Source organism: Crocodylus siamensis, chromosome 2 (genome assembly GCF_052110815.1).
Source record: "Crocodylus siamensis isolate JL-2025a chromosome 2, ASM5211081v1, whole genome shotgun sequence".
Taxonomy (NCBI): Eukaryota; Metazoa; Chordata; order Crocodylia; family Crocodylidae; genus Crocodylus; species Crocodylus siamensis.
The window spans coordinates 239766958-239782772 of NC_143396.1; the positions used below are offsets into that span (position 1 = coordinate 239766958).

The 15815-nt window shown below is 45.6% G+C and overlaps 1 protein-coding gene across 2 annotated transcripts in view; it reads left to right on the forward strand.

Annotated features, from left to right (window-relative positions):
• DPH6 (diphthamine biosynthesis 6) overlaps nucleotides 1-15815 on the forward strand; it is a 409504-nt gene that overhangs the window by 267699 nt on the left and 125990 nt on the right. For both annotated transcript variants that reach the window (XM_090033519.1, XM_090033518.1), the window contains exon 13: nucleotides 6788-7030. In XM_090033519.1, coding sequence (XP_089889645.1) covers nucleotides 6788-7030 — 243 coding nt within the window. The remainder of the gene's footprint in view (nucleotides 1-6787; nucleotides 7031-15815) is intronic.

Below are 15815 nucleotides of genomic sequence, written 5' to 3' on the forward strand. Positions count from 1 at the left end.
CCTAGGGGTAGGACAATGCACAGACAGGAGGAGAGGGAGTCTGAGCCAGCCAGGGAAGGAGGGAGGCAGCCCCACCTCTTGCTGCTTATTAGCCAAGGGGTCTGATGGCACCACTCCTCACTGCTGATTGGCTGAGGAGGTGGCAGCCCTATCCCACACCATGGGCCCAGGGGGACCACTCCTCAACACCAACGGGCTGTCTGGTATTCTGGGTATGCATCAGTTGCCACCCTAAATTAATGTGGTCAATTTTTGCTGTAGTATACATAAGAAAAACAGTAGTCCGTAAGCTTTGTGATTGCATCACCCATAAGCATGCATGCATTTACTTGGAGATATAATCATTCAGCCTTTTTTAGGATACCTAGCTTAATCATTTAACTGTATGTTCTCTTTTACTGATGATTTTCCACAGATAGATTGCACGCAATGTGAGGAAAAAAGGACCAATCTGTTTTTATTATGTTTTTCAAGTTTTTAACTACCTCAGTCCTCTTCAAGGTTTTGGGGGTTTTCTGTACAATAATCTAATATTCACACTCTATCATCTTATGTAGCTCTTTTTATTGTTCCTTGTGTCTTATCATGTTGTGATTTTTAATTTATGGGGAATCAATGCCCAGTGCACTAGAAGAATGCTTATATGTGTATTTTAAAAAATAAAATAAATAATTAGATATATCCTTCCAAGTTGACATAACCGATTTTAATAGTAGCACTTCCAATAGAGGCAAAACATGCTTTGTTAAGTTCACCTTGTAATATATTCTGTGTTGTTGCCTACACCATTTTCTATGCTTCCATTCTGTTAGTCTTCTTAACTGTTGCTTTAGGCATTAAAGGTCTTGGTATGATGGTCTCAGGACTCCGTAAAAGGGGATTCATCAGACACCTGACTAGATCTCTCACACATGCATCACAATCCAGAGACTAGATACCTATCTTTGTGGAGCTGTCAACCATGGTAACAGCTAGGACTCTGAGCCTGAAAGTACCTTTAGAGCAAAGAGTGTGCATAAGTGTTTGCACTGTTGGGCTCCACATTTTCTTACATTAAAAAAATACTTCAAACTTAGACCTTATAACAGTATATGAGAAGTTTTATCTACTTTTAATGGACATTATCTTATGTTTAGCCAAACTGAATTTCATTTGCATCATACTGCAATGATGCTAATTTTTAAATGAATTTAAAGTCACCCAGAATATTTCACAAACATCTATGCATTTAGCTAATAAAAAGCAATATAGTTCCATTAGCAATTTACACTGGTTCACTATCTTTTTCATTAAAGCATTTTAAATATACTAATAATGAGCTAAACCCATGGCATCCCTTACGAATTCCTTAGGTTGCAGTAGTTTCCACCCTTTCTCATATCACTTAACCTTTTCCTAAAGTCTTACTAAAGCTTTGTTCTATTTATTTTCCTTGATTATCTTTTCTGAGACAAGTATTCTTGTAAATCAAAGTAATTTATGCCATTTCAATCACTTATACAATTGTTTGAAAAAAATTTTGAAAAATATCTAACAAGTTAAAAAAATGTTATTTCCTTTCTCATCCCCATTTGATTCTAATGGATAATTATTTTCCACTTTCTTCTGTCCTTAATAAGACACTATTATTTTCACTGCCACAGTTGCTTTTCACTGATCTGTAGGCTTTAACTACATTTTTTAAAAGAAATAACTATCCATCAGTTATCTCAATTTCCATAAGCAATTGTTGTATATGTTGTTGTTATTAATGTTCAAATACTATTTTATTGGGAAATATTAAAAATAGATTACATGAACAGTTTGTGGAGCAGAACATAGAAAAAATACCAAGTTAAGCATTATTTCAAATACACCTTTTTCCTTCTTTTTTTCATATTTTTTCTTATATCTTTTTCATAGCTTTCATAACTTCTCCTTATTGAATAACTAGCAGTTTTGCTGCATAGAGAAGTATAAAAAAATAATGTATTTCACTGCTGATGCCATTGCCACAATGTGGATTTGCCTGTGGATATTCAGAGGAAGATGTAATGCCATGGAAAGTTCTCCTCTGAGGAGGAATTTTGGATTGACTCAAAGAATGATAGTCTTTAACATTGGCCTTTGTGCTTTGGAAGTATTATTTATTGTTTGGTAGAGACTTTATGCAGTATGACTTATATTCATGTTACTGTGATTTACCTTAATAGTGAATATTGATCAGAAAATTAAAATAAATTCCAAAATTCAGGCCAGCTAGATACCGTGCTGAAAATGTTTCTTTTTTTTCTGGTTCAACTCTTTTATTAAATGGTATATTCTAGTTTACACACACACGCGCATGCACGCACGCACGCACACACACACACACTCGTTATATAGATTGCGCACGCACACACATTATACGTATTGTCTTATGAAGTAGTAAAGGAACTACAACCACATTAAGTGTTTGTACTGAACTGAAGATTTTTTGCCTCTAGGACTAAGTACAGACAGTCAAAAAACCCAAGGCTGAATCAGTTCAGTCTTTGCAGGTTAGTCTAAGCTGCATAGAATAAACTGAGAAACAACTGGACAGACATTCACTTCTGATTCAGAAAATACTTACAGTGGCTCAGGCTAGAAGCTGAGGGGCACCAGAGCATGGCTTTCTGGCAAGTAGCCAGCATGGGCTGTGTGTTTTCTTCCTCTTCCTGTTGCCTCTGAGGTTTCTGGGATTTGCAGTTCAGACTGCAACAGCTCAACTCTGCAAGGTTGCTCATCACTTCCTCTTTCTGCTTCTAGGTGCCTCTAGGATGTGTAGTCTACAGTTGCAGCTAGCAGTAAGTTTTTAGCAGGGCAGGACAGCTCTGTACTCAACGGAAGGGAAGTTTAACCCCTCTCCCTGCCCCAGACCCCAGCTGGGGTTTGCCTGGAGAGGGCAGTCCCTGCCTCCCCCTTGCCCCCCTCCCATCTCCAAACCCTTCCCTGGTGGAACAGACAGCTCAGCCCAGCCCAGCCCAGGGCTGGAAAGCATGCTGGGGGCCTGTGATTTAACTCAAACCAGGAAGGGGTCTTGGACAGAAGTTTCATAAACTGGTTTGACCCAAATGAGTTAAGTCTGATACTACATTCAACCAGGTTTATCTTAAACCAGTTTCAGCCATTTTGAAACTGGTGCACTGAACTTCTGTTCTGTTACAGGTTTAAACCAGTTTCTAATTACTTAAATCAGTTTTTAGGGTCATCCATAACTTTGCCAGAAGCCAGAGTGTTGTGCAAATTTGGAGGTAGCCAGGCAAGGAGTCTGTGACATGACCTTTGCTGCTCTCAGGTGGTGTAGAGTTGCAGGGCAGCTGTACAGTCTACTTACCCTCATGGACTGAAAGCAGCAAAGCAACAGGCAGCAAAAATTCTGTACTCTGTTGCAGTGGTACATATTGACAGACCATGATCAGGCCAAATATTATGCATGCACAGTTATTGCAGCACAGTAAACATATGTAAGAGAATAAATGTATGTGAGACCTTGGCATTTCTAGCTCTGAGAGGATGCAATATATATGTAGAGCCCTCACTGTCTACTGTCTTCTCTTTGTGTAGTCATTAATACCTATGTAAAGTGAAATTAAACAACAGCTAGGGTTAACTCCAATTTGCATCCATTCTACAAAGGTGCACATGACTGCATAAGAGGCAAAACTTTATAGAATCATAATGATGCACCAGAATAATTCCATTGACTTCAGTGGAGTTACACTGGGGATACATTGATGTAAGTAAGAGGAAAATCTATCCCTAAGGGACAAGACAGAGGGAGTTTTTACTTGCTAGTTTGTCAGATCTTTAATCCCATTTTAAAGTAGGAAATATTTTTAAGAATTCAAATTAAATAATCTGCAGTGTAAATGCAGTTGTTACAATAGAATATGAATGTATGGGTATTACACTGCATTTCTGTTTTCACTGACAGTGTATTGGGTATGTTGATCCCCTGGAGTTGCTATGCTGTGAATATATGGAAACTGTTGCAAAGTTTTAGCAGGGTTTTAGTACAATAAAAGGGTTGCACCCATACATTGTGACATCTCCTGCTGTATGATTTCAGCACTGCAAACAAAATATTATAGTCTTCCCAGCTTTAGATGGGTTTTTACTCTGCTATCACCTTTTTGTATAGTACATAAAACATTGTACAGACAACCCCCTGAAACCTGCTAAAACACTGCTCTTTGCTGGCTTGCAACTTTGCCCTTGTTGCTCGTTTATTGATAGTTGTATTTCATGACCCAGACACTGGGAAGGAGAGAGAGAGAGAAATGCAAACCTCTTTGCTTTTTATCTTAAGTTATGCCCCCCTGCAAAAGAGTTGTTGAAATTGTGTGTCCTTGTTTTGGTGCATTTTCCCTCCTTTCCCCCTTACACCCACCTTTTTATAACATGGTAGCATCTTGGGAATACTGTTTTTCAATTAATTATGTCTTAACATGCAAACAAGTATGTTAAGAACAGAGAGGGGGAAAGGTTTTTGGTTTTTTGAGTTTTTTTTAAAGATTTCTATATAATTCCCACTGAATTTGAGCCAAAACTGTTGCCAGTTTTGCTCAAATCTTTCAGAGATTTGTTTTGACCCTGCTTATGACCAGTGGGGTTAATTGTATTAGAACTATCCAGGAGACTTTAAGAAAGTGCTATCTTAGTCCATATTTCAAAACACTGACAGATATTTTATCATTAATTAGTATTCATATTATGTCTCAAACAATCTGTTCAAGAATAGGGGAAGTGAACTGGTTGAACAGCTCTTCTGTCTATCTAGTAATTAACATGGTGATGCATGTAAAGCCAGGGGCCTAACAGGGGAAGAAGGAGAAATAATGCTGGGGAGATTTTTCTATAGAAGAATATAAATTACCTGCCCTGGGGGCTTTGCCTTCTCCTAGGATTTAACTTAGTAAAGGTGAGAACAAAGGGCTCTTTTAAAAAATAAACCTGTGCCCCTCTGAATCATATCTTTCTAGATTTGCTTCTCATCTTGTCAATATGCCACTTGATAGCTGGCTGGACTCCCTTGTTCAATGGCACATATTTTAAAATAGCACTTTTTTAAGGAAGACCATTTGTTCTTTTTAACCAAATTATTGCTTGCATTTTCTTTTTTTTTAATTTAGGGTTATATATAGCATTATCAAAACAATATTTCAGATATCTTAAACAATTTAAAAAGATAGTTGATGGGTGTCAGTTAATCTATTATGCTTCCTCTCTGCCTCCTCCCCCTCTTCAGCTGCTAATCATAGAACTTGTATGCCAAATTGTGTAAGATACTCTTCCAATAGTTACATGTGTGAGTCTTTTGTGAGACAGAGACAGTTACGAGGACAGATTTGGAGTTGCATATGGGTCTGTCACATGGTTTGATTGCTGTGTCTTCCAGGACACAGATTTCTTTTTTACTTAGCCTTCTGAGGATTTTATGCAGCTTATACCAAAAGTTCCGCACAATTTCTCATAAAGGCTTCTTGCACAGTCCATTTTCCCCCTCTCTACTTGCAGCAATATGCTTTTTCGGCTCACTTCAATGCTGCTTACACCCACTGTACATCCCACTTCTCTATTCATTTTCTCTCTTGATATGCAGTAACATTTACTGTTTGCTGTTCAAAAAATGCATAGAAGAAAAATGTGATAGATCGTCATATTTATCTTAAGTTTTTGTAATAAGTTTTTAAGATGTCTGGATAATAGGAACTCAGGTTCCTTCTCTTAGCTGTGCTAAAGAGAATAAGTCCTTTCAAGTGTTGCCAGGTAAGCTTCTCTAAAGCAAGCTAAAATAGCCACTTTGTAGCCCAAAAATAGCACACATTTGTGGCATACACCCTGTATGAGCATTATATCTGGCAAGTAGTGAGAGCTTGTGGAGTATTCTAGTTGATTTCTGAGTGATTATTAAAGTATCTCTGTAAGTCCCAGTAACACGCTTCAGTTTATTTTTGGTCTGCAATTTCCTATTCCTTTGTGGTTGGTCATGATGAATTCTATTCTTGCCCTCTAGTTAAGTTGTATTTTATGATTTTAGGGATTTGAACATTTTTACTGTTTGTATAAACCTAAATAAATTAAAATTAAAAGCAGCAGCAGACCAAAGTCAAACTATTATAAAAGTACAACAAAACAATCAAAGATTAAACGTTATAAAATATATCAAATCACAACTCTGATTAAATTTATGGGAAACATATTTGAGCTCTGGCATGTTATAGAAAAAGTAACAAACCTTAAAGTAAAGCATAGTTATTTTTTTCCAGAGGGTGCACTGCAGGGAATGATGACCTTGGCATGCCTTCCTTAAAGTTATAAAGAAAATACTGTTGTCTGTATATTGTAGGAGTAGAAAGTTCCACTTTTTTCTGTATACCTGAGTTGACAGACTGTAAACAAATTTACTTGGAACTTTACACAAACCCTTTCAGTAGTTCCAGGGAAATATTGTGACATTGTGAAAGGTTAAATTTACATATTTCTAGACTTACCTCATCAGTTCACAGCTGATTCATTTGAAGACGATTATGCACATTTGACCATCCATGTATTAACTCTTAGGCTGAAGTTTATTGCAATGCCGTACGTACATTTAGAGACTAACTAAATCTCTGTCAAAAGTGACCTTTAGATTGGCATACTTGCTTCATTTGTAGCAAAGTCAAATATGGTTTTGTGGTGCAAGGGAATATCTAGAAAAGGGAAATGCTTGTTTCCAACCTCCTCTTCTCCATCCACTCCCCAACAGTTCTAATTTTTTTCTCTTTATCTTATCTTCTAGATTGGAGATGTTCTCTACTGTGCTGGACAGATTGCATTAGTACCTTGTACTATGCAGCTTGTAAGCGGTGGCATACAGACTGAGACCACAGTCTCCCTACGTCATGTTGAGAAAGTTCTTAAAGCTATGAGTCCCAGTACTGAACTCCAGCACGTCCTTATGGCAAACTGTTATGTAACTGACAACAAGTACATTCCTGTTGCTCATGCTATATGGGAAAAGAAATTAAAAGAAGACAAAAAGGTACCTGTAATATGCATTTTCTTTCAAGTTTTTTAAATGATTTATGAAAAGGGTTTTCAAAGTCTTGAGGTAATATCAGAATTTTCTCAGTGCATTTCGGTAGGGTTCAAGTAAAACTGATATAATAAGGTTTGATTGAGCTGTTATGTTCTGGCTCATAAGTGGCTGTGCACAATTGAGAAAGAAAGAAAGAAAATTGCTTAATAGAAAGTTATATTCATCACTAACTTTCTCTTAATTCCCCAAAGCAATAAGTTACAGAATTCTTTAAGAGCAGCCTATTCCTCCAGGCAAAATGTGAACAATATTATATTTGAAATAGCTCTACCTATATATTTTCTGTAAAAGGTTGGAGGTAGGCAGTTTATCTTAACTTTTCATGAATTATTCTGTTGTTTTTCTTGCTTTCTTTCCTCCCTTCTGCTCCAGTCCCCTCTGAGACAGCTGGTGCCCCGAGCACTGGCACCCCACTGGGTGGGGTGACCGTGGTCCCCTCTCAGCTTCCCCCACCTTCCCCCTGCCTGATGGGGCTGCCCCCCCCAGTGCAGGGGCTTCACCTGGTGGAGGGGCTGGGACGTTCTCCCACCCGTCCCAGTTCCACCTAGGGTAGCTAGTGTCTTAGGCACTGGAACCTCATCGGGTGGAACAACAGAGACCTTCCCTCCACCTCCCTCCACCCCTGCCTCAATTGAGGTGGTGGACCCAGAGGTGGCAAACCCCAAGCAGCCTAGCCCACCCACTTTGGGGGGTGGTGCCACCTGCTCCCAAGAAAGCTAAGAGCAAGAGTCAAAAGGGAACTTCTAAAGGAGCCTCTGCCCCTTTGGGGCCCACCTCTGACAGTGCCAGAGAAAATGTAACCAGGGAACCGGACCCCACCCTGCCTGGTCCCCTGGAATCCCCGCCACCTCAGGGCATGACTGAAGGTGTCCCAGCGACATCTGGCAACCCTTTGCCCCCATCCCAGCTCATGGGGCTTGTGAGCAGCAAGCCAGGGAGAGAGTAACCGCCTCCCCAGCATCAGGCACAGGAGACAGCAGAGGGTCCTACAACACCCCCCCCGCCCACTCCCCTGCCCACAAAGGCCAACGAGGAGGAGATGGAGTGCCTGCCCTCTGAGCACTGCAAGCGGCCCTGGGAGCAGGACGACATTTCCCCCCCAAAGCAGATGGGTATCGATCTCCCAGAGATGGTCTTTGACCCAGATACTGATGGGGGCCTGCTAGGGATCCTGGCCATTAAGGGCACTTTCACCGGTCTCACCAGTTCTCGGTCGGCAACATCTAGCTCCTGCTGGAGAACCCCCCCTGGGTGGCCCCAAGCTATGGAGGCCTCCTCAATGTCTTGGAGCAGACCAAGGGCCAGAGGAATGTGGCAGAGAGTATCTGGCAATGGTGCCCGGACCCCGTGCGGTTTGTCTGTGCCACTAGTGATGTGGTGAGATTTATGCACCAGGACCTGGGCACGCATCAACATGCCTTCCGGTGACCTGATGAGGGAGGTGTGGGGACAAGGTGGGTCCGCGGAATAGGGTAGGGCAAGGATAAGCCTTCCCCTGTTTCTGTCGTTTTGCCCTCCTCTGTCACCTCGTCTCCCACCTGTACTCTGCCTATCCTTCCTCTTTATTCTCCTGCTCATGGCGGTTACCACAATTGCCTCACTAAACACCAGTGGCTGCAGGGACCCAGTGAAGTGGACAGCTGTCCTGGAGGGTTTGTGGCAGAAGTGGCTGGTGATAGCCTTCTTCCAGGAGACGCACAGTGACATGCATGTTCAAACTGACTAGCACGCTGCCTGGAGAGGCCACTTATTTGTAAGCCACTGCATCAACCTCAGCGCAGGAGTGGCGATCCTCCTCTCGCCGCAGCTGCAATACTACTCAGCGGTGGCATGGAAGGTCGTCCTCGGCTGACTGCTGACCGTCCACGTTACCCTAGCACACCAGAACTTGCTCCTCATCAACATCTGTGCGACCACCAAAAGGAGAGAGAGATTAGCCTTCTTAGAGACCCTGGGTGATCTCCTGCATGACGCCAGTGAGAACAATGACCTGCTCCTCATGGGCGGGGATTTCAACTGCACCATCAACGCGCTGCTAGACCTGACGGCCAGAGCTGCACCTGCCTTTGGCCTGCAAGCTGTGGACCGTGCTGGAGGCAGCGAATCTCATCGGCGCCTGGCAGGTCCTCCACACTGATGCGTACCAGTACACCTGGGCAAAGATGAGTGCCAGTGGGATCACCATGGCCTGCCTCGACCACCTCTACATCGCCCAGCACCATCTGCCGTTACTGCGCAGCAGCCGCATCATCCGATCAGGTCTCTCGGACCATGCCATGGTCTGCTGCAAACTGAGTCTGCTTGGCAGAGCACGCACGCGGGCCCCTTACTGGTGCCTCAGCATCAGCCTGCTGCAGGACACCCACTTCAGGGACTGCTTTACCCACCTCTGGAGGAGCTGGGAGGCTGTGCAAGCAGAGTACTTCTCCTGGCGGCTGTGATGGGACATGGGGAAGATCCAGATTCAGGCATTCTGCCAGCAGTATTCCCAGCTGATGGCAAGTAAGATCCGCCTCCGCACCCAGGAGCTGGAGGAGGCATTGGCGGAGCTTGAGGTAGCCCTGCTCCATGCAAGCAATGACACGGCACTCCTTGAGAGCCTTCGGTCCTACAAGAAATGCCTGCGGGAGCTGGCAGAGGGCATGGCCTGCGGTGCATGTATATGTGCCCACTGCCAGAAGCTGACAGAGGCTGATGCCCCAGCTGGCTGCTTCTTTGGCCTGGAGAGGCAGTGGGCTATGGCAAAGACACTGGACTATCTCAAGACCCCGGAGGGACGGCTGCTCATGGACTTAGGCGTAGTACAGGGGCATGCCATCACCTTCTATCGGGAGTTGTTTGCAGCTGATCCTATTTGTCCAGATGCCGCTCAGCAGCTGTATAAGGACCTGCCACTCCTCGGCGCTTCTCAGGTCAAGGCCCTGGAGTAAGATCTCTTCCTGGCAGAGTTCGAGGCTGCGGTGGGGGGGCCTGCCTCGGGCAGGGCCCCAGGCTGGGCCCCAGGCCTTGACGGACTGCCTGTGGAATTTTACAAAGCTTTCTGGGCCCTCTTTGGGCCCAACCTCCTCCGTGTCTTCCACGAGAGCCTCGCTGACAAGACCCAGCCAACCAGTTGCCTCTGGGCAGTGCTCACCTTGCTGTCCAAGAAAGGGGACCTTGGCTGCCTTAAGAACTGGTGGCCCGTCTCCCTTCTGTGCGCCAATTAAGATCCTGGTGAAGGCGCTGACAAACCATCTCCGCACCATCATGGCCTCTGTCATCGGACCCGAGCAGAGCTACTGTGTGCTGGGCAGGATGATCCAGGACAACCTGTTTCTGCTGCATGCCCTGCTCATGGCTGTGGAATGTTTTGGCCTGGACGTCGACTTGGTCTCCCTGAACCAGGAGAAGGCCTTTGATTGCGTCAACCATGGGTACTTGCTTGGCACCCTCAAGGCTTTTGCTTCAGGCCTCTTTTCATCGCAGCGCTCCAGGTCCTGTAACACAACGCCTCCAGCCTGCTCAAGGTGAATGGCATGCTGTGCTCCTTGTTCCCAGTGCGTCGCAGCATATGCCAGAGCTGCCCCCTCTTGAGCATGCTGTACACCCTGGCCATCGAACCATTGCTGCATGCTCTGTGACGTTGCCTGACTGACTTAGCCCTGCCACCGGCACCGGGCCTGACCACTGGCCTCCTGGTCCAGCTGATGGCATATGCAGACGATGTCCTGGGCAGCCAGGAGGATATGCAGGCCCTGGTGGACTGCCAATGCACCTATGAGCTTGCCACTTCGGCCTGCATCAACTGGGGCAAGAGTGACACACTCCTTGTGGGCCAGCGAACCACCTCCAGACCTGCCGGGGGGCCTTGCCTAGCAAGGAGTGTTCCTGGGGCTGCCGACCTTTGCAGCCTGCAACTGGGAGGACCTGGTGGAGGGAGGGGAGGACCTGGTGGAGAGAGTAGAGGCCCACCTGCAGCACTGGTGCTGGTGCTTGCTCGCTGTCTCCTACCATGGCCGGGTCCTCATCACCAACAACATGGTGGTGGTAACCCTGTGGCACGGCTGCACTGTGCTGAACCCTCCATCAGAGCTACTCGACAGACTGCAGCAGCTCCTAATGGACCTCCTCTGGGATGGACACCACTGGCTCCTGTGAGCTGCCCTCTACTTGCCCACCACCGAGGGGGGCCAGAGCCTGATTGACCTGGCCAGCAGGGTGGCTGCCTACTGCCTGCAAGCCCTTCAGCAACTCCTGTATGCCAAGCGCCACCTCCCATGGCAGCAGCTGGCATGCCGGTTCCTGCACCGAGTCGGGGACCTTGGCTTTGACCAGGAGCTGTTTACCCAAACCTCGCCTTTCTGAATGGGGCAGTCCTTCCCCCGTTCTACCACAGCATGGTGAGGGTCTGGCGGGCTGCCTTCCATTTCTGTCCCCAAGCCAGGTGCCTGCGTTTCCCGCAAGTGCTTCAGGAGCTCCTGCTCCACAACCTGTCCCTGCAGCATGTCGTGCCATCTGGCCTCCGCCAGCCTTGTGGCTGCTCTCATTGAAGCGCACACCACCCCCCTGGGGCACCTCCTGGACCCTGCTCAGTCAGGCTGGCTGTCAGCCAAAGCCCTGGCTGCCCGGTTGGCACTGCACTCTATCTGCACCATGGGCCAGCTTCTGCAGGCCATTAGGGCCGCCCTCCTGATGGAAGCAGCGACTACCCTAGAAGGCTACCTCCAGGCTCACCAGGCCCTCCCCACTGTGGATGCCACAGGTGATCCCTTCCCACCACTGCTGGTCATCCCAGCAATAACCAGTGAGCTGGCTGACTGGCCCAACACACTGCATAGGCTCCCTGTGCCCCCCAGAAGCAATACAGGCTGCCCCTTCAGCACACTGCCCCGGGAAGGACTTTACACATGGGTGGTGCACACCCAGCATGCCCAGGTGCTGGCTAGCTGCCCCAACACCATGTGGCAGTGGTGTCTGACGTGGCCTGGGACCCCAGCATGGCGCACACTGTACAAGATGCCCACCGCCAAGAAGACCAGTGACCTCCAGTGGAAATTGGTGCATGGCATCCTGGCCACTGGCAGCTTTGTGCGCCACCTGGACCCGGTGGCCTCAGTGGCCTGCCCCTTCTGCCCAGGGGTGCTGGAAGAAGATATTTTCCATGCCTTCCTCAACTGTCCCTGGCTGCGGCCGCTCTTTGCCACCCTCGGGCTGCTGCTTCAGGCACTGGGCTGGAACTTCTCAGAGGACACCTACATCTACTTTTTCCCATGCCGGCTGGCCGAGTGGGCCGAAGTCAACCTGGCCAACTTCCTGGTGGGCCAGGCCAAGATGGCCACTCTGAAGAGCCGGCAAAACCAGCTCACCAGGACTGGGATAAACAACGCTCTGCAGCTCTTCCACCTGCTGCAGCAGGCCCGCCTCTCACTTGAGTTCAAGCACACGGTCCTCTGGCGGATGTTGTCCACCTTTGAGGAATGCTGGGCCATCAAGGGGGCACTGTGCCAAGTCAAGAGGAGACACCTGCTCCTTGCCAGCTACCAACACCCTGTTAGACATCCAAAAAGCCCTAAGCAGACACAGTCCTGTCTGCCTTTGTCTGGTCTCCCACAGCACGGACCATAGCCAGCATGTGGTATGTTAGCTAATGCTGAGAGGTGTCTGAGTAAGGCAGAGGGGATGGGGCAATCCCTGCTTAGCAGGGATTGGTGAGGACATCCAGTCAGCAGAGGGGAGGGGCCAGCTTTGCTGTGGAGCAGAGATCCCAGCCCAGAGAGCATGCCAGGCTGCTGGGGTAGTCTGGTTTAATTTAAACCAGGAAGGGGTCTGGGGTAGACATTGCATAAAGAGGTTTGACCCAAATCAGTGAAGTCTGATACTACATTCAACCAGGTTTAACTCAAACTAGTTTCAGCCGTTTTCAAACTTGTTTATGTACACTAAACATCTGTTCTGTTACAGGTTTAAACTAGTTTCTGAACTCTTAAACCAGTTTATTTAATAGATTTCATAGATTTTTAAGGTCGAAAGGGACCTCAGTAAATCATGGAGTCTGACTCCCCGCCCTGGGCAGGAAAGAACGCTGGGGTCAGATAACTCCAGCTAGGTGCTTGTCTAGTGTCCTCTTAAAGACCTCCAAGGTAGGGGAGAGCACCACCTCCCTTGGAAGACCATTCCAGATTTTGATAACCCTCACCATAAAGAAGTTTTTCCTAATATCTAATCTAAATCTGCTCTCTGTCAGTTTATGGCCATTGTTCCTAGTAACCCTAAGGGGCACCCTGGTAAACAGAGCATCCCCTATTCCTTGCCACCTCCTATCCTGCCGATGAATTTGTAGACAGCCACAAGATCCCTTCTCAGCCTTCTTTTGTGGAAGGGCCCTCAATCTCTCCTCGTAACATCTTACCTGCAGGCCTTTAACCATACGAGTAGCTCTCCTCTGGACCCTCTCAAGGTTATCCACATCCGTCTTGAAGTGCAGGGCCCAGAACTGGATGCAGTACTCCAACTGTGGTCTTACCAATGCCACATAGAGGGGATTCATCACCTCCTTAGACTTGTTTGTGATGAACCTTCTAATGCATGAAAGAGTGCTGTTGGCTTTACTTATCATGTCAGTACATTGATGACTCATGTTCATTTGACCCCAGGACTTTTTCCTGCCATGGCAGGGGGTCGGACTTGATGATTTGCTCAGGCCCCTACCAGCTATGAAATTGTTTTGGACTATGAGTCTGAGATCCCTTTCTGTTGCTGTGCTGCTTAGAAAGTCACCTCCCAGTCTGTAGGTGTGTTTGGTGATCCTTTCTCCCTAGGTGTAGCACTTTGTAATTATCTTTGTTAAACTGCATCCTGTTCTGTTCTGCCCACTTTCTCAATCTGTCCAAATCAACCTAAATCTGCTCCCTGCCCTCCAGTATGTTTACTTTGTCCCATAATTTTGTGTTGTCCACAAATTTGGACAGAGTGCTTTCCATGCCCCTATCCAAGTCACTGATGAAGATATTGAACAAAAGTGGTTGAAGGACCTTGGGATCTCCACTGCCCACATTTTTCCAGGTCAAAAATGACCTGTCCACCACCACCCTTTGGGTGCATCCCATAAGCCAATTCTCCACGCGTCTAACTGTAATAAGCTACTTCACAACCACTTAATTTATTTATAAGAACGCGACGCAACACTATATCAAAGGCCTTTTTAAAATCCAAATAGATGACATCTATTTCAACACCTGCATCTAAGCATTTTGGGACCTGGTCATAAAAAGAAATATAGTCAGGCAGGATCTACCTGCTATGAATCCATGCTGGTTGCCCTTCAGCATTATTTTTCCTGCTGGACTCCCACAACTGTGTTACTTAATAATTTTTTCAAAGGTTTTCCCAAGGATAGAAATGAGGCTAACTGGCCTATAGTTACCTCGTTTTGAAAATAGGGACCACATTGGCCCTTTTCTAGTCCTCTGTGTATGTGTAATGTCTGTCCCTAGCCAATGAGAGTGGTCAAGCACCAGAACAAGCTACCTAGAAAAATTGTGGAATCTGCATCCTTGGAAGTTTTCAAGAGCAGGTGAGACAGAAATGTGACTGGAATGGTATAGTTAGGGATGGTTCTACCACGTGTAAAGGGATGGGCTAGATGACCCTTCCAGCCAAAGTTTACTACGATCCTACAGCCAATGCTGTTATCCCCAAATAAGGCAGGAGACAGGTGTATCAAAGGGGACTTGTATCAAAGGGGACTGAAGGGTGGGCCTGCGTTGCCCTGAGAATCTGCTTGGCTTACCAGCTGAAAAGCTTTTCATCCAGGCTCACCGGGGTTTGCAGAAAAGAGGAATTAACAGCTTGGATGTTCTTAAGTGGAAATATTGTGTATTCTTTTTATCTGTTTCCGCTCTAAAAATAAAGAGAAAATAGAACCTGATGCCTGAAGATTTTGGAAAACTAAGTCACGCTAGAGAACTGTGCTTCTCCTTCTCTTCTTCCAGAAAGACAGTGTAGCGCTCCAATGTTGTTGGCTCTGGTGTTTACTTTACCTTTGAATCAAGTTGGGAAAAGGCTTGGTATGCCATCTTTCAGTGAACAGGCCAAAGCAAGCCAACTCTGCTCTGAAACATTTTTGCATGAAGGAGATACTGTTTGTGTCTCTTTTTATTGTTTTCCCTATCCCCGTGCCAAAGACTAAGAAACCCTTATACACTTAACCCTTGTATGAAATAATCTTCTATCCTAGCTTAAAATAAAAGCTCCTAACCAGTTAAACCAAAAGCTTTGTTATTTTACAGAACTTTCTTTATTTCAGGCAGTGGCCAAATATAGGCAAGCATGAGTGAATAGCAACCTACTGATGCCTAATAAGAATAAACAGTGCATAAATTGGAATTATTCAGTTCTGTCATTCCATGAAAAACTGGCATTATGCAACTGTGCAAACTCGGATCAGAACACATTTTTTCTTCACTAAACATTATAAATCACAGATTTAATTAGATTTTTTACGGGGGCGCTTTCTTGTTCTGTATTCAACTACTGGATGTTTTACATTTAATAGAGAAATGACAGTATATTGCGATTATTAAGATATTTCTATTTTACATTGCAACTAAATCATATACATCATACTTCTTAAACTGCCGAAGGCTTATTTATGGAGCACCAAAAATTATTAGTGTACTATCATAAGGATGTGAAATGATTTTTTTCTACATAAATAACATTTTTCTAAAACTTCAGTTGAATAATTCTA